Source organism: Lissotriton helveticus, chromosome 5_1 (assembly GCF_964261635.1).
Source record: "Lissotriton helveticus chromosome 5_1, aLisHel1.1, whole genome shotgun sequence".
NCBI classification, from domain to species: domain Eukaryota; kingdom Metazoa; phylum Chordata; class Amphibia; order Caudata; family Salamandridae; genus Lissotriton; species Lissotriton helveticus.
The window spans coordinates 324,313,239-324,333,501 of NC_136065.1; the positions used below are offsets into that span (position 1 = coordinate 324,313,239).

General features: G+C 43.7%; 1 protein-coding gene across 1 annotated transcript in view; it reads left to right on the forward strand.

The window, feature by feature from the left end:
- Positions 1 to 20,263, forward strand: part of PUSL1 (pseudouridine synthase like 1) — a 397,644-nt gene that overhangs the window by 328,715 nt on the left and 48,666 nt on the right. The window contains exon 6 of the mRNA XM_078640914.1: positions 11,468 to 11,522. Within this exon, the coding sequence (XP_078497040.1) occupies positions 11,468 to 11,522 (55 nt within the window). The remainder of the gene's footprint in view (positions 1 to 11,467; positions 11,523 to 20,263) is intronic.

Here is a 20,263-nt window from a genome sequence, read left to right on the forward strand (position 1 = left end):
ACAGGAACCAGCAGATACACTCTCTATGACACAACTCTGAGAGGCAAAAGCCAGTCTCCTCCTCTCCGAGACACAACTAGGATCCAGTATTTATATATTAGGGTAATACACATATAGTGCACACAATAATGCTTATTCATCAGAGCCAAGATGTAAATATGGAAAAGATCCAAAAAGAAATGTAGTTCTTTATTGAAGTGTTAATGTTTCTGCTAAATCAGCTAATTCTAGGGGCATCATTATCATGAAAACCCTAGGTATATGTGCCTAATTTGTAAATCCATCTCTGTTCAATATACAACAGTTCATTTGTGTGGATGTTGAGTGCATAATTTATCAAAGGTTTGTCAGTCATCACCCAATTTTAGGTCGTTATCTGTATGGCCAGATGCCAAAAGATGGTTCATAATTAATTTTACGTTTTTTTTTCTTACATCTGATGTTGCTCCTGTACGCACTGATCCTAATACAGGCTTTCTGTTAATTCATACCTATATACCTACATTGCATGGGATTAAATACATTTCCTTGCAAGTAGTGTGTTTATTCAGTATCGATGAGATGTGTAGTCCCAAGTCTACAAATGTAGTAGGTTTTGTTAATTTTCAGACACTACAGTTCCCTCATGGTTAGTGACCCATCACTTGTGGTAGACCCCATTGAATGCTGTTGAGTTTGGTGATTTGTTTTTTTAGGTTTTGTATGTACCAGTAGGTTACATAAGTTTGATGTTTCTTGAAATTGAACATTATATTTACAAAATCTAGCATATTTAAGTCCTGAATCCGCCAATGTCTGGTCATGATTTTCTCAATCTTCTGGGATAGCCACCTGTATGTTGTCACACAGATTAATCTGTCATCTGTGCCTTTAGAACGTGTTTATAACAGTGCCTCCCAATTGTTATTCCTAACATATGTCCCAGCTCGTCTAACAATATGAGAAGGATATTTGGGATTGTATAATTCATTTGTCAATAGAGTTGCTTGCTTGTTATAGTAAGATATAGAGGAATGGTTGTGGCGTGGTCTAGGAAACTGACTAACCATTACATTTTCCATCTGTTGTGTAGTTCCTAGGAGTCCCCCAGGACCTGCGTGTTTTGATGACCTAACGTGAGGGCTTGGTATCCCAACCTCTTTCGGACACCCCTACAGGATATGTCAGCCGTTAGACCAGCTAGCTCTACAGTGACACTACCACCCCCTATATTCTACAGTGGTGTTGGTAGTTTCTGGCAACCACTGAACATGACAACCCTGATTCCTTAGTGATCGTGGAAAACAGTACAGTACTTTTCGCTCAGAAACCTTTGCTTGCTTTCTCTCACAAAATACACAGGATGGCGATTAGGATGTTTCAATAATTATTTATTAGTCCAGTGACAGCCTTGTGTAAAACATATGTGCTGCGACAATCAGGAGACAGAAGCATACGAAAGAGATTGCTTGTACTAATATTGTAAATAGTAGATACATTTCTACCATAGTGCTAATAAGATGAACAGATGTACAAAAGGGGGGGGTGGAGATGGACGGAGCATCTGAACCAATCAAACACTCACACCCAGTCAAATGATCTGGGTTTGATCCATCACCGTTCTTTAGCCCACTCTGCCACCCCAGTTCAGACATGGCTATATGCAAATCAGTCTGACCCTGTGCCTCATGGGAACAGTCCAGCCCGGACTGCCAAGCCATGCCTTCCCTGGACCGGAAACAAGCTTCCGAGGACCGGTTTCTGGCATTCCAGCCGTCTTCAGCCCGGCTTGCTTGAATCCAGTGGCAAAGTGAGCAAGGGACTCACGTCTGAGAGCATACCCCGCCACACTTATGGCGGCCAAAGCGGTACAAAAGAGGGTGGTGATGGACGGAGCATCTGAACCAATCAAACACTCACACCCAGTCAAAAGATCTGGGTTTGATCCATCACCGTTCTTTAGCCCACTCTGACACCTCAGTTCAGACATGGCTATATGCAAATCAGTCTGACCCTGTGCCTCATGGGAACAGTCCAGGCCGAACTGCCAAGCCATGCCTTCCCTGGACCGGAAACAAGCTTCCGAGGACCGGTTTCTGGCATTCCAGCCGTCTTCAGCCCAGCTTGCTTGAATCCAGTGGCAAAGTGAGCAAGGGACTCACGTCTGAGCATACCCCGCCACACTTATGGCGGGGTATGCTTGCTTGCTCACTTTGCCACTGGATTCAAGCAAGCCGGGCTGAAGACGGCTGTAACGTTACGGGAGACACTGGACGCGCCGTCTATCCTCTGTAAACCGCGAATTGATTCGGTTTATGTGTATCTAGTACACCGTTTTGCCCCAAATAACTCGGGTCGGTGGATTTTTCGTATAACAGTGGAACTCCAATTAAGGTCTTGAACAGTGCCTCCACTTTGAATGACCACCTTGTAAACCAGATCCGGAATGACTCATCTTGAAAAGTTTTTTAAACATCCCTTCTTAATCGGACTCGAACGGACGCATTAATTGAGGTGGCCCGTCTAACTGAATTGGCGTGACACACCTCCACACAAATTTTGTGGTTCCCCCTTTTCCACCCCTTGCCCCCCCCCGTCACTGTCCTGAAGAAGACCCGCAGCAGAGGTCGTGAGCTTCCCATATTGCGCCAGGGTCGAAACGTCGACGACTACGCCCCTTTTATTTTGAGCCCTACACCATTTATTCCCTTGTCCCTTGTGAAATAATGTTTATAGAATTGTATGGGTAGGCCTTGGTTGTGCAACTTAAATTGTCCGTTAGTTGTACAGAATTACTTTAATCTTGTGCCTTGAGCTTTTTTCCTCTCTAATTCACTTGAGCACCCCTTTCTTCTTTCCCTTTCCCTTCCTATTAATTGTTTTATGAATATGTAAATAAAATTGTGATACAAATGTGATAACTAGTTACATGTTGTTTCCTTCATATAGTTGTGTTGGGTTTACTGCACTTATAGTGTAATATGCAAGTAATATATCTCCTCTCCTTGGTTACAGATTCAATCTGATTATTTGTTTTTTGAAAAATCAAGATTTACATTAATTGATATTTAGAGTTTTGTCTAGGACCACACTTTCTATGTATAACATTACCCAGGTCCTTTGACTTATTGGGTCTACCCCATTGTTTTCAATGGACTGTTCCCATGAGGCACAGGGTCAGACTGATTTGCATATAGCCATGTCTGAACTGGGGTGGCAGAGTGGGCTAAAGAACGGTGATGGATCAAACCCAGATCTTATGACTGGGTGTGAGTGTTTGATTGGTTCAGATGCTCCGTCCATCACCACCCCCTTTTGTACCGACTAAGATGAACAGAAGCAGTTCAGATAAAAACAGTAGCCCTTGCATATTCCTCAAACGCGCGCCCTAAGTAATTTGCTAAAATGTACCTAGCTTAGATGGATATGCATATAGATATGTGAATCTGTAGCCAAGAAACCCCCAGGGCAGAACCAGCCCCCTTACCTGATTGTTTAGACTGAAGGACCATGTCTCTGCGTCGAGGATGACAACCCGCAAGGGATGTCATACTGCTGTGTGTCGAAGATTCGGCATGCAGGACAACCGTCCCAGCCTGGAAGGAATTCTCCTCTATTTTGTAGGGGGGAGTGAGGGTCTTTTATATATCCCTGGGCGGACAACTACGCTACGCTCGCGAAGTTTGCGTAGTTTGTGCTGCTTCGCGCTACGTGAATTGCACGTAGCACAGTGCAAAAATGCGTAGTGCAGTTGGCATTTTTTGCTTGGTCGCGGTCCCCAACGTCAAGTTGGCGACCACGAGCGAGCAAAATGACATCCCGGCGAGACTTTTTCCTCGTTCGCGATCAGCAACATCAAGTCTCCTGGCGGGATTCTTAACGCGGGGAGGTCAGGTTTCTCACTGCGAGTGGTCGCGTATGCTCGCAACCGCTCGCTATAAAAAACTACCAGTCCGCTTTGAGAAAGCTACCGCTTGAGAAAAAATCTACTCGAGCGGCAGAAAACGACCGCTTGCATTGTGCAATATGCCATTCGCGATGATTGCACATTGCGGCCAAGCATCCGGCACTGTGCAATCATCGTGAACAGCGTACTTCGCAGTTCGCGTAGTGCTACGCGTATCTCGCATAGCGCTACTACGCCCAGGGTTACTTTTATACTAATGTGGTCACTCCAGGGTTTTTTCTAGAATCATATGTTTTTAAAACAACCATGAATGTTTTGAAAACAATCATAAATGTTTTGAAAACAATCACTGATGCTTTTCTAAACAAGTGTGATCATGCACAGCTAGATGTTGGCCAAGGATGAAAAAAGTGGTGACCCTTATAAATTTGCAGTGCCTGGAGACATGTTTATGTACGTCAGGTACAGAGATTATGATCGATTACTTAGAGCCTGGTGTCGAGGAGACAGGAGGAAGCTACTAGGTAAAAGGTCACCTGTTTAGAATCGTTATTGTCGTGTGGATGGGTCAATGTATGTAAGAATTAGGTATACATTATTAGGACTATCCTAAAAGACATGACACAGCAACATGTGGCGTTGAAAGATTTCAAATAGGAGACTGTTCTTGTCTGTTGGTTTCCAAAATATATCAGTCCTGAGATGTCCATATTTAGCAATGGTTAGGCTATCAAGAAAGGCCAGTTCTTTATCAGAGATGGTATGGTTAGATTTGAACTGCTTTTTATCTTTAATGTACTCTATAAGGCACTCTCCTAGTTATTTATTCCATTGCTAAATGGTAAAAACGTTGTCTATATATCAACGCCACAGTCTTATTTGATCTTTGCATAGACTGATGTAGATAAATGTAGCCTATGTGAAACATATGTACATAAAAAAACCGGCAAGGACCAGAGCGAAGGTACTACCCATTGAGGCCCCCTGTGTTTCCAGGTACATAGGTCCTTCTAATTCCAAAAGTGTTTTGTTAGAGAAATACATGCCATATTTATCACTTAATGTGTAGGTATGAGAAAATACTAATCCAAATGATATAGTTGTTGTTCAATGACTCCTAAGGATTCTTCCTAAGGAAAACTGGTATAGAGTGATTCTTTATCTAAACGATACCATTCTGCGCTTTGTTCAGAAAATTAAGCATCTCTTCAGTATCTTTAAGCTATGACTTTATTTTTTGACCAGTAATCGTAGAAAGTAATCACAAAATTTGGATAGTTACAGAATTGAGCCAATGCCAGAGATGATTGTGCATCCTTGTGGTTGTCTTGTTGGTTTGTTGATTTTAGTTAAGGTGTGAAAATATGACACCTTGGGATTCCTGCCCATCACACATTCTGATCTTTTTATTTTTTTAGATTCAGTAAATTTTTGCGACATAGTCACACATTCCTGTTATTTGGATCCTGAGATCCTTAGTGGGATCTCCTGCTAGCATTTGGTAATTGTGAGTATCGCTCATTTAAGTGAGGCATCCCTATTTGTAAATTTCTCCCCAGCGTTCAGTCTGCCTGCCCCACCCCAATCACTAAATTCGTTTATACACTTTTCATCCTTTCGGGCCTATGAAGCAAGTGGGGCCTTTCAAACTCAGATTTTACGTTTGTCGCACTGGACTGAAGACATTGTTCCAGTCGGTTTATTAGGAGGCATAAGAACATCTGCCTGTCAGAGTGGTACTCGCACAAGGTAAATAAACAAGAAAATGTGTGATGATATAGCACATACCCTCTAACTGATTGAGTGCATATGAGAGCCACCCTTCCTCATTGATGTCAGTTCCTTTCTTTCCTTGCCTTTGTACGCACTCCCTATTTTACCTTGACAGTTGCTGAGTAAGCAAAATGAACTATTTCCCCTTCTAAAACTACAGGATTAAATCTTGTATGTATTGTTGCAAACAAATGTCTGTGAGAGACTCCCACGTGGAATGGCTGGGTTTTGGGTTCGGACACCACTCCAAGTCCGCAAGGAGTGTGCTTTTATGAATTCCTGCTCTCAGGACTCCTCCATTACATTACAAGTCTTCTGGTAAGTGGAAGAGGAAACAGGAGCTCAAGAAAGCCCAGCAGGATTCATCCCTGAGCTGCCACTCAACCTGAGAAGTTGAGAGGACATCAAGGTCACTCTCGATCTAGCTTCCATTCCCCCTCCCTAGGAGGCGACTCCGCAACTGATCTCGTCACATCTTGAGTTTCTAAGGCTATCAGCAACGTTGCAACGGATTAAAACCCTTAAAGAGGCCATATTGCAAATCTTTGGCACTCTTCTGGCTCTCTGTGGTGCACCGTCAGACTCCATGGATCCGCAGAGGCCTCCAGTTGGGTTGCTTTCAGTGGGTCCGGCGGCCTCAGTGCCGTCTGTGTCTCCTGAACCCATCTTGGATTCTTCTCTGATGTAGGAGCCGACTTCCAGTCCACCACCAAATATAAAAGTGGTCCCTTTGACATCAACCCACATGCTGCCGGAAGAAAACCTTCTCCCAATAATCCTGGCTCCAAGTCGAACTCATCTCGACCCCCAAAGAGGTCACGTCCTGAAGCCACTACGATGTACCTGGTCCCAAATCAATCCGACTCAGAGAGAACCATACTGTTACTTCGGAGCCGCACTGTGTTCCAACAGCTTTTCTGTTCAACTCTGATCAGAATCAACCAGCTTTCTGAGCAGACAGTGGACATGATGGGGATTATTATCCCTCATGCTCTCATGATTGCAACCTATACATGTATTTGCAAGAGCAAATTTTGTAGAACACTTTCCCTGTACAACATGTATTGTTCTCCACTGGACCATCCACGGAAGGCAGTGCTTTCTTTGCTGTGATAAAAGTTGAGTGTGTTAGAATTCCAGCTGAAACAACTCTTTAACAGAAGATTTGCAACCTGAGAAGGCTTCTTCAGAGCCTTTACTGCCATTCAATGAAGTTCTGAACGAGAACTGAAGTACTAGGGAAACAGGTGTTTTCATCAGCCAGCCTAGCCCTCTGAACAATCAATGCCAGTTGTTTGCTGGGGAGATACTCCCACCATTTATGGGACATGGTTAGCGAGATCTTGCCTGCAGTAACGAGGAATTTCGGGCCAATCTGGCTCCAGCCTTCTAGGATAGTCAGGAAGCAGTCAAATGCATTATCCATTTTGGACTGGACACTACCGACTGCTTGGGCAAAGCAGGTGGCACTAGTGTGGTGCTTCGGCATCACACTTGGATTTAAACCATGGGCTTTTCTGGTGAAATGAAAGCCTCCCTGATGGATATGCATTTTGATGGATTTCAACTGTTTGGCCATTCTGTATATGGTGCTGTTTTTGGCCTTCCCTTTGTCAAACGTCCTGGACATTTGGGCTATATTAGCAATGTTTCAGCCTAGGTCCTGGGTTTCAGGAGAGTGGCTTTGATGCATTTTGGCCTTCTGCATCCTGCTTGTCGACTATTCCGGGTGGCATATGTGGGTTCTGCAGTGGAACCTGAGTTCTCAGTCAGCCCAGCACAAGGGCAACCTGTTGGATTTCATCCAGGTTTCGGAGTAGACTGCAAAAGACACACAGCGGTGCTTACTCAACCACAATTGGACCAGCAGCAGACCCCTCTCGCTGCCCCACCCAGAGCTGACAGCGCTGATTGATGCGTAATGTTTGGGATTGGAAGGTGACCTGGGAGACATGGAGATCAGAAGACTCTGGTCTCCAGTGGAGACCCATCTCTACATCAACCAATTAGAGCTGTGGACCATTCACCCGTCCTCTAAAGACAGACTGGTTCAGATTCTTATTAACAACACCTGTGCCATGTGGTAGTGCAGCAAGCATGACTGGGCTGCATCCTGGGTCCTGTGCAAAGAGGCAGATCGTCGCTGGAGCATCAGGGTATTTTCCTGGTTGTTAACCACCTGGTGGGATCTTTGAACACAAGGGTGTACAAACTCAGCCGGTGGTGCCTGGCAAAATCATTGGTGATGGCATCACAAGGTGGCACATGGAACCTTCCAGCAATAGTAAATACAGTGGGTAGATATTTTTGCTACCATCAAAGGTGCAATGTCAAAAGTTTTGCTCCCTGGAGCTTCCAAGAATGTTCTCTCTTTGGGATGCATTATGAATAGAGTGGAGGATGGTACTCCTGAATGCCTTTCCGCCACTGCCAGTTCTGCCTCGACCTCTACAGAAGAAGTAGAACGGCTGGGCCCAATTAATCCTGGTGGCTCCAGATTGGGCAAGAAAAGTGTGTTACTTGGAATTTTTGAGTTCAAGTATCTGTTGGCTAGAAGGCTACCCACTTCCAAAGATTCACCTGTTGCAGCAGCAGGGCAGTGTTCTGCACCCAAACCGGCTCGGTGTGCATCCCCTGCATGGAGATTGAGCGGCAGCATTTATCAGCATTCTAGCTTCCTCCCAAAGTTGTGGATGTCATCTTTGCTGCCAGGCATCCCTCTACAAAGTCTGTGTGCTGGGCACTGGGACATATATGTGGTCTAATGTGGCACCCGCAAAATGGACAGGGTACAGGCCGACCTGTTGGATGTCTTGTTGTTTATCTCTGGCTCAGCCAGGACTTGCAGTGGGAACCATTAAAAGTTATTTGGCGGACCTTTCATCATTTTTAAGTTTGCTGGATCAGCTGTCCTTGTTCAAATCCGCAGTTGTTAAGTTTATAAAAGGTTTGACACATGCTTTCTTCTATCCCCTGTATGATGTCACAGGGGATCTCAGTTTGGTTCCCACTTTCCTCATGTGCACTCCCTTCGAACCAGTGAGCCTCTGCCCTCTAAGTCTCCAGACTTTGAAGACTGTATTCCTTATGATGATAACTTCAGTTGGTCATAGGAGTGAACCCCAAGCTCTCTCTGTGCAGCAGCGTTACACCACCTTTTCCCCAGATAAAGTGGTATTGATGACCCGGGTTGCCTTTTTGCCAAAGATCACGACTTCTTTTCACGTTGGACGATCCAGCACTCTCCCAATGTTCTTTTCTCCGTCTCACCCCTAGGAAGACAAATATGGGCTCTATCGCCTGGACCCATAGAGAGCCTTGAGCTTTTACATTGATTGCACCAAAGACCATTGGGCGTGCGATCAGATTTTTGTGGGGTTCTCTGGGGAAAAGAAAGGCAAGGCAGTGCAGAAAAGGACTCTGTCGAAGTGGAAAGTACTCCGTGTTAAGATCTACTACATATTGGACAAAATCTAGCCTAAAGATTGTCAGAGGGCTCATTCTACCAGGGCTAAAACTTCTACTACTACATTGGCCCACCGAGTGCCTGTTCTTGATGACTGTCAGGCTGTGACATGGGCATCAGTGCACAAGTTCACAAAGCACTAGTGCCTTGACAGCCAGGTCCGTCGGGAAGGGCACTTCGCCCATTCGGTCTGGCAGGACCTTTTGATTTGAGCCATTCCACAGACCTACCACCTTCGAAGGTACTGATTGAGTATCTGTTCTACTGGTGAGCAATCTGCAGCTAGAAGTATCCATCGTGAAGCTCACACAGTATTTAATAAATAAATCCATTATTCAGCTGAGTGGTCTGTGATTCAGGAATCTGCCTCTGCACTAGTAGGATACAGCGCTGAGAGTCATGAATCAGTCTTCACTCAGTCAAAGATACAGCTCTGTTATTTATTCCAATATATAGTCTAGTGAATGATATTTTCAAAACTTCTAATTATCGAAATTTGATATGCAGAAGCTGTGTATTTCTTATACTGAGTTTAGTATCACTGCCAGAATTACTGTCCCTAATACTGTAGATTTACACTTTGCAAACATTCTTGAACATTACCTAGTCCAATTACTGTATGCCAGAACATTATCCATGTTAAAAATATTCTGAATAGGGGGTTTAACTTATTGTGTTTTAACAACTACATTTTACAAACTACCCCTTTATACGAGTGCTACATTGTCGTCTTTTACATATCATAATTGTATTTTATTTTACTGACATATTTCCATGGCCAAAGTGTTTTTATTTTTATGGGTTATATATCTAAATTATGCACCTATTCATCGACGACATTGTAGAGTATTTTAGCATTCGTACAGCAGCTGCTCCTCTGCTCTGATTGTTACGCCAGCAGCCGAAAAAAATGAAGAATAAAACGATAATAAACTCTTGTTTTTTTTATCGTTTTATTTTTTTCTCAGAGCCGAGGCTTGGGGGCGGGTCCAGGGTAGTGACTGGCTGGAGGCGGAATGTTGAGCACTGCCTTCACTGTGCATGTGGGTTTGGCCGGCCGTCTCAGGCTGGCCAAACCCACATGCGCAGTGAAGCTCTCTCTAACCCCAGCTGCTTTGCTGGGGTTGGGAAGATCAGGCACAGGCTCCCAGTCTGTGTGGGAGCACAAATCATCGGCGCTCAGGCCAATCCTGACGCTGCTTACAGCAGCATGAAAGCAGCGTCAGGACTAGCCACAGTGCGCTCGGGAAGCCTGTGACTGGAGAAGCGAGGAACGCGATGCGGCGACCAGGTATGTGTTTATTTCTCCCGCCCGCCACTTTGTCAGCTCGCCGGCCGCTACTGTATTTGTATAACAAATCATACATTTAAGAAAAGGTCTAGGACATTACCAGATGGTAAGGAATGAGTCTAACGTGTTCGGAGAGGGAGAGTCATTTCAGCAGACGCACACCACCTTGAGGTTAATTGACTGACCAGCTACCCTAAATGTTGTGGTGGGTTGGTAGAGTGTGGGTTTTGTAGTCTGAGCTATGTGGGAAGTGTTGGGTGTCGTGTGATGTTCGGAAGGGTGTTACTATCATGTTGCAGCAATCTTATAGCTGTGCATACGCATGCAAAGTGTCCGGCAAATGTAAGAAAGACACAGTTGTATGTTCACATACGTGATATCTTCCTCTACTCGGACCTGTGCATGATCTCGTCTTCCGGTTTATAACATGTCGGTGATTTGATTTGTTTTGTTTCAAGTTACCTTGGCAGGTTTTGAAATGAGTATTTCTAATATCTCTGTCAATCGTACGTCCCCATAGCTATATTTAGATTGATCTACTTAGCGTCAAAACTGTGTTCATTAAATTCTGTTCTTTATAATAGGGGTTGGTTAAACCTTGGAAGATTTCATTTTAGCATGGTATTTTTTTAGGTAGTTAACTTATAATTTTGTTTCTAGAGTCTGTTTCTTTTAAAGGTCCTATGTTTGGAACAATTGACTGCTATCCTCTTACTTTTGTGTTGGTGTCTATTAAACGCCTTCAAGTTTAGAAAATCTGTCAAGGCATCCCGAGCTTGCCAGAATGCAGCTCTTGAAACGCCCCAATGTAAGTTCCAAAGAAAATCCAGAGTGAGCCAGGATAGGAATCCTGAGGTTTCCCATGCTAGCTATTATCCCCGAAGCCAACCCGCTCGGCATGGAAGTTGACTTGACAGATTGCAGCTGCTAGTAATTAGCGCTGCTACCCATCCCCTGGACTCGCTCTTTTACTGCTGGCAGTGTTTCTTCCAAGATGTGGAACTATTCTCTTAAACGATATTCTTATACACCTCTCGTATTTTTCCTCCAGGAAATGTCAGTTTTGGGAGATGACGTTCAGGAGCAGGTCTTTCCTCTACAAACAGGTACAGTTTTCAGTTGTGATCTGCTTTTATTATAGAATAAATACTTGCAGAATTAGTATATGCACACAGTAGATGTAGGGAGGAGATTGGCACAAATTCTCTTTAAAATGTATTATTTATTGTCGTATTTCTCATCTCCTTACCAACAATCCTGCTGAAGCAGAACTGCAGACTCGGTTGCCGGTGTGTGCACTTTATTCTAACAATGTGACACCTTCTCGTCATAGCTCTTTTGTTTTCCGCTCGGTGCTGAACATTACTCAACAAAAGTGGTATGTATCAACTGGATGAATTTACAAAAATAGGTGTATTCCCACACAGACTACCAGCCCTCCCTAGATGCCTCTGTGTCACGTCCAACTTTGAAAGCAGCAGCCCTGAAACCCATTAGAGCTGTCAGTCGACTGAGGGCAGCGAGGCATCAGATCAGACCACGGGTACTCAATCCCACACACCTCTGCCACCAACCTGAAACCACAAAAGCCCTTCTTGTCTCCTCTTTCCCTTTAACGCGTTGTCCAGCCATCCTTGGATAAGGGCAACCTGGACTAGCGCAGTTTCTATTTGTGCCTCGTGTGACCCGAAAAAGCCTGATGACTAAAATCTCTATTCTCCTATCCTGCTGCACCATCTCATAACACCACCCCTATCGCATGCATCTCATCCAGCACACCAGACATACCACGTCATAGCCCTTACAGTGCATACTGCAAGTCACACACCATGTACTCTCATGAGCATCTGTTTCGCAACCACCCACATTCAACACTGTGCACTCCTGTTTAAACATGCTCAGCAGTGCTCATGCTGTTGACATACCCAAATGCTTGACCATCAATACTCAGCAAACACTTTTCATTACAGAAACCCTGCTCTCTTTTTTCCACCACTCTTATCCTAGGCGTCCACTTCCCACAAGATTACAGGGTGAGATGTAAAATCGCTGCCTTATCGTAACTGTAACTTCTGTAGTCATCTTTCTGCTCATGCTAACCATGCGTACAGCCCGCGCCCATATAGGACCTGTAAAGTCTTGTTTCAATGCCTGGCTCTTGAAGTGGGCCATTAGCTTGCTCAACGGCGAGTGTTTACTTTTCTGTATCTATTTGACGTTGTTTGAAGGGTGTTTGCTTACATTCTTGAAACTTCAGACTCCTGCACCTCTGACACACCTTTGTTTCAAATTCATCACATAGTTACCTTTGCAGCCCTGTATACAACCTTTACGTCTTACCTATGCTTGTATGCTTGTGCTCATTGGGGGGTGCTGGTGACGGTGGATGGATTCCCTTGTAGCCAGTCTATGATTCACAAATATATATTTCTTTTGTTAATACACAATTGTAGATTTCAAATAGGTATACGAGCACAGCGTCCAGCACACCATCAGCACCAATAGATGCAGAGGGAAAGTCTCAGTTATTAACCAAACTTTGTGGCTCCGCAACCTCAGCAACAACCTATTCACACCACTGTCAGACTCCTCTCTGGTCACTTTCTGCTGATTGCCACACAGAGCATTGCATTTCACCTTGGTTATCGGGCACCAGGCCAAAATAGCACAGTAAACACCAAGATGCATATCCATCAACACCCAGCTCCATTATCAACAGCCTCCTCTGTGACTTCAACTTGCAAGATGCCACTTCCACAAAGACCTTGAAGGACTGCATCTGCTGGTCTCTGCCAACGCCGCACAGTTCATCGCTCAGCAAATTCACAACAGGTCGACTACTCTGGGACTCTGAAATTCATACTTATAAACGCTCCTTCTCAGGAAAGGCACCCAGGATCTGGAACTCACTCCCTCCTGAAACGAGGCTCATCTCCTCCACTACACTGTTTAAGAAAGAAGTAAAAGCTATCCTCATGGCTAAATACACCTGAACTATTATTTTGAACTCTTTTAAGACTCTGCACCGATCTGTACTACTTGTTCGACCCCTTTGCTTATTTGTTTTACCTGTATTATCGACTTACGTGATTTTCTATGCTCCCACGTATTTGTACTATTAGCATTACTGACTTACCTGTTTGACTATGCTCCCTCATGTTCCCCCTTTCTATGTAAAGCGCTCTGATATCTGCAAAGATCTTGTTCGCGCTATATAAAACTTTCAAAATAAATTTGCAAATCAGAGACCGGCATCAACTGATCCACTCCAGTGCTTCTCGGCTGGGCCCACCATGATGCCATATCCATTACAGCCCTCCCCTCAACAAATAGTGGCCAACAAAAAAAATCTAAAATGATGAGCAGTTACTGGAGGAGCATTCCCGAAGACTCCCTCCATGATGACCTTGTTGCCTAAGCAACTTCTTTAGTTACATCCCCAATACTGGTGTTGAGCTTCTCCTTTCATACTAGTAGCGGCCATCAAGACAGCAACCATTCACGCCTCCCTCAAACTTCATTCTATGAAATCTGAACGTATAGCTTTGTGGTACAACCAGAAATGCATCAAGAGCAAATAATGAATCAGATACCATAGAACACTTGTCAATGTCATTGAACACTCCATCTTCACCACAACAACTTTCATACTAACCCGATACAATGAGAAGTTCTCAGTTATCAAAAACATCTTCAAGGGCAAGATACACAAGATTTGCCGGATGCTGAGAGCTTACTCACATACCTGTCGTCAGCATGCCCATTTATTTATGCACTCAATGCTCCTAGGAGATCTACATGTTTTACCGTCTCCACAGGAAGCCTAACTACGCCACGCCAATCTATAGAATCACCTATTACAAAGATGACATAATCCCATCAAACATCATGAATTGTACCCACTGGAGAAACACAAACACCACTGTTAAACATTGTTAATGTATCCTTTCCCAAGTGCACCTTCCCAGATGCCCTCAAGACTCGTCAGATCTTACCCTTTCTTACAAAACTAAACCTGGATCCGGGCAGCCCAATCATGCTCTTACGGTTTATAGGAAAGAGTCTTAAGAAAGCCTTTGCTAATCAATAAACCATGTCTGCTACAGAACTACCAGTCCTACTTTTTTCCATTTGCAGCACTTAGACAGTAGCCATCCAAGCTGTTGATGACATTCTTAAGACCACAGGCAACAGCAACACTTGAACCGCTTGTTTCACCCAACCTGTCTGCTTACGTTTGACACTATCGACCACCAAACACACCTCAACACCCTAGAAATCCAAAATGCAGTAAAACTCACTATCCTAGATTTTTCAAGTTGCGCCAGGTCCAGGGCAATCCATCATGGTTCTGTACCCATACGAGCGGTCTCCAACTTATTCATGGACCCTGGGATCATTACTGTTTGACATAATGATGATCATCCATCAGTATGTGCTTGACACCAAGATAAACGTGCAGTCGTGTTTCCTGCCGAAGATCGACAGAGGAGGAGAGTTGACATCCTTTGGAGGGGAGAATGTCAAAACATCTGGCATTGAAAACCCTCAGATGACAGGCCAGGCAAAAATTTGAACATTTAGAAATTGTCTTCATGGCCAGAAAGTTTCTACAGAAACGGTGAGTCGCTTGATTTAGCCACAATCACCATTTCTTATGACTCCTCGTTACTTGGCTTGGCTCAAGGCAGATCCACAAGAGGTATGTGGTCTCCTGGGCAGGGGAAAGGAGATGCTCTGCTATGGACATCTGGAGGACAGCTCCTTCTCCTCTTTACTTTTATTACAGGTTGGGTGTAGCTGACTTTCAGAAGTGGGTAATCCAAGCAAGGCTTGAGCCTTACTCGGGCTGAATGTCTGGGTCTGGCTTGGCCATTGTCCCAAAGCCCTATCCCAATGTACTGTTTGTTGTGTCAAGGAAAGGCTCATATATTAACATAAAGATAGTCTCTTGCCTTCCTTTGTGCTTAAAGGTATTCAAGAATGACATTTTTACAGTTTATATGTATATCGAGTATTGAATAGTATTTGTTGAACTTGATGTACCAATTTAGAGTAAGAAATAATTGACATCAGAGCATAGTCCTTTAGTGGTGAAGGAACACCCACACCCAAAGAGTTTGCAAAAAACCTAGGCATTCTCATTGACAACACACTAACCATGCAGGACCATGCCCGTGCACTGTTTGGGAAAAGCTTTACAACACTAAAATTGCTAAAAAGACTTTTTTTATGGATCCCTCTGGAGTGTAGGAAAATCATCATCCAAGCCTTGCTTATAGGCACATTGGACTACGGGAATACACTCTATGTGGGCATGGTGAACTACCTCTTCGCTCGTCTGCAGGTGGTCCAGAATGCGGCTGCCAAGCTGGTGTGCAACAAGAGCAAGTACAGCTCGGCATCAGAATGCATGAGGGAGCTCCACTGGCTTCCTGTGTGACAAAGGGATAGATTTAAACTGTTAGGCCATGCAGACAACGTTTTACACCACCTTGGCCCCAAAATTCTACAAGATAGATTTGAATTCTACGCACCCACATGGAACCTGAGGTCGTGCTACCAGGCACGGGCAAAAACTAAACGCATCAAGAAGACCAAGGCAGGGGGTCGCTCCTTTACACATCTAGCAGCAACTCACTGGAATGAACTACCACTAGAACTTCGGCTTACTGATGACTACCTGGTATTCAGGAAGAATTTGAAAACCCATCTGTTTCCTAGGATCTGATCAGTAACTTAGAGACCTTCTCTTAGCACTCCATTCCCACTTAGGTTGCGCTCTCCTTAGCGCAGTGATATCCATACAGATTAATGTTGCGCTGTATAAATAAATAAATAAGGAACAGAGGAGATTGTATCCAGTGGCCAAGATGTTCATCCAGTGGCTGAATGGCACAATATGTAACTAGGAAAACTGATTCAAATCCAAGCTAACCCACCTGACCAAATTGTGTAAACCTACACAAATCAATGTACTGCATAATACTTCGATTTAATTGAGGACTACATCGATGTCATCTGAAGCTATTCAGTTCAGGTTATGTTTTACGTAAATATCCCATTAGCTGATATTTAATATAGCCTTATAGCCCACTGCCAAGGGCTATACCAGTTGTTCCCTCAACCAGATTTATAGGCCTGAGCCTGAGGATCTATAATGAGGCAGAGGATCTTTAACAATCGGTATAACCCAAGACAGGAGGAAATTGGAACATTTCACCCACTGAGGGTTGGTTGTTCTCAATTCAAAAGAGATAAAGAGAAAGAAAAACACTGGAATGTTGGAGCAGAAGACGTATGCCAGCCATTATTAGCCCAGAGTCACTTAATTGTTTTCAATAGAGCTCCTAATATTCCAGTGTTCTAATATAGCCTTATAGTCCGCCGTAACGGGCTATACCGGCTATTAAAGGCCTGCTCCAGCGTTCAGCGAGGGCCTTTAACAAGGGAGCAGTACTTTAATAGCCCGTACAGCCCAGCTATGAAGGGCTGTAAGGCTGTTAGAACATTCTGCCACTAGAGGGCAGAATGTTCTAACACATAAAACTAAGGCATCTTGGAGCCCGAGGGGGTTTAAATCCCCTCGGGCTCCGAGAGACCTTTGTTAAAACATTGGAATGTTGCTTTGCGGGCCTTTACCGGCCCGTAGAAGCACGGAGCACTCCATTGTATTCAAGGGGGTGCTCCACATTCCAATGTTCTAATAGGCTATAATGTTGCCACATACAACAATAATATTGACACATATACAGTTCATATGACAAAATGCCATATCCTGGTTCATTCATGGCATTGGTGTCAGGGCGTTGGAGTCAGAGAAAAGTTCATGTTTAAAAGCAATTACTTCTATCAGGTATTGAAATAAGAGAGAATCGTTTTTGAATCTGTAAGAATCTTTTTCATGTTTTTAAATGATATTTGCTGTATCACTTACCTGCCAAATCTTTAGAAGGCTCGGCTTGTGTTATGGCTCTTGGAGCCAAGCCAGATCACTGGCTCAGTTCTCCTTATTATTGTCATGGGTCGCCAACATCTAGGGACTTTGGGTATTTAATATTTGGGTTGAGGCTTTTCAGCTATGGTTGATCCGGTAATACCCTTTATATGGCAAACTATATGTGGAATATGTTTTTTGTAGAATACAATTTAAGGTTTACCATTAATCCTCACTGTGGAAATGTAAGGACATCTCTAAAGAGGTAATGCAGCAATTACTCTTCTGTTAATCAATACTGTTCCTCTTTCCCTTCCTCACCCAGGTACATAACTTCCTTAGTTGTTCTTATGTGAATACGATCAGTCTTCAGCCGAGACTCCTTCGTGTCTCCCTGCACTGTGCAGTGGGACGGTGAAGCGATACATGAAACTCCTAGTCCTGACATCAGTGGATAAACAGGCAAAGAACAACTGATGATGGCCCTTCAAAATTCACATACCTTGAGCCAAGTCTGGTGTACTGCAGCAAGAGCCAGTAACAAACTTATAAATGGAGAGTGTTGGTTTTAACATCAGTGCCAATCATAAAACTTTCCCACACGGTTGAACTTTCCCACATGGTTGGAGAGCGAGAGATTCTAAGAGCAGTTGCACTCACCCACAGTCACCACCACACACAAAAAGCAACTGGAATAACTACACTAAGTAAATAGATCCTTTCATTGAACCTCTTGGGTATCCACAGATATTGGATTAGATGCCTCTTTCCATCTTTGATTGAGTCCACCCTGGTGGTACCATCCTACCAGGGTGTGGATAGGCGCCGATGATGAAGCATGTCATGATTAAGTGAGTGAGGCTTCTAATCCGATATCTTTGGATACCCAAGAGTTTCAACGTAAGGATCGATTTACTCAGTATAGTTACTCCAGTTGATTTTTGTGTGTAGTTGTCCAGTCCTAAACTTCACTGGTCCTATGATAACTTGCAGTTGTTGCACCCTTGTGCAGGAAGAGAGTTTAGTCCTGAGGAAACCGAACAGGAACTGGAGAAGAGTACAGTGAGGTGGATACACTGGCCTTGATGTACAATTATTTCTAATAAGAAATCGTAATTTGCATCAACTAATGGTTTGCAATTTGTGATGTCTTATTAGGAATCTAATACAATTTAAATGGATTTGGGTAGAAGTGGGTGCAATTTGCACACTGACTTCCACCGAATGTGCGGTTATTTTGTGAACCAACCTATGCATTAAAATGTTAGTTTGCAAAATATTGAAAAGTAGAGGGTCGCAATTCGACCTACCTCATTAACCGGAGTGAGGTAGGTCATAAATGGAGACCCACTACAGTTGGTTAGAGCCACAGGCATGATGGTCTGCTGAGGTCAGCAGACCACCATGTCTGTGATTACTTTTAAATAAAAATAAAGTAATCTTTGTATTTCTTAAATGCAGCACGATGTGTTTAGAAAATAAAATGAACATATTTTGCAAAACTTTTTAGGAGAAAGCAGTGGTCCCATGGACCTATTTCTGTTGCCATTCACCAAGAAATCATAATTTGGGGTTTGTACATTTAAAAATGCCATTTTGCTGTCGCAAAGAAGCAAATTGTATGCTTGCGTCCGTAAAATCAATATGTTCACCAGGCCCTCTGTTGCCATGTTTAATGCAGAACAGCTACCAGCAAAATAAAAATCACTGAGAAGTGAGCGGCTGCCTCATGCTGAGAAGTACCTAAGAGCCACTTTTGCCCACTTACCCCTCCAAACCGCCACCTCCCCAAAACAATAAAAGCCTGCTGAGGTGGTGCCATGTCCTAGGGCGTTTCCAAACCTCTTAATGAGCATTTTCTGTTCAAAGCCTCGAAAGACGCGTGGGTTTCTGCTCTTTTTCCCTGTCACTGAGTAATATTGGCTACTCACCGGGTGACCCTATGAAGTTGAGCCGCTATCGTGTGACACGCACAGTCGTAAAGTGTGAGTTGGCAAGTATGTCAAGTGTGGGCTCTCGTAGGATGTGAGTGATAATGGAATTCTTAAAATAGTGTTATATGCAATAGTGCTTCCAGAAAAGTGAAGAAAATTCAATCATAATCCATCAATGCTGTCTTTGGCAGGACATCTGCATGTGAAGTTAGACAGCTGTTCAATTTGCAGGAGCAAGAGGAAAACGAAGGGCGGAGCGCCATCTAGTGGTACGATTTAGGACATCTGAGTTATTTCATATGAGTTGAACATAATCTCAATCTAAATTGACGCTATAGGGAAAAAAAATCAAGGGGCAGATATAGGGTTGGAAGAACAGGTTGTTAGGTTGATAAAATTTAATATTATTTTTTAAATGTCCATACTTTTATCTTTTTTCCTAAATCAGTATCATTAGTATTGGTATTTATGAAGCGCAAGATTGCCCATGTTGTGTTTTGCCTTGTCTGGTGGACTGTGACAGCATTTTCATATGATGTAGGAGGGTGCATGGGTGGAGTGTATCCTATAACGGAAGAGATGGGTGTCGATTGTGAGTGGCAGAGGTGTGCTCTGATTACGTCACAGTGGACTGGGTGCTGTGGATAGGCATACTGACGTCACAGAAAGATGTATGAGATAATGTAGGTATCTTGCAGGGTCAGACACTGCATGGATAGGTTGTGTGACATATGGGAAAAGTTGAATGGAGAGTGAGCATGACCTTGGCACTGCCGCCATGTCTTCTGATGTCCTAGGAGGTTTTATTAACCTGAGTGGGGTTCTTACTTTCAGGTATACCCTAATGATCTCTCTGAGGTCAAATATTTGGACTAGCAGCTTAGTTTCGAAGGGCTGAATCAAGTCAAAGCAGGGTTTTACTGTGGGATTATCCTGCAGATGATAGATAGGGAGGGCAGCACAGAATGTATCTTCT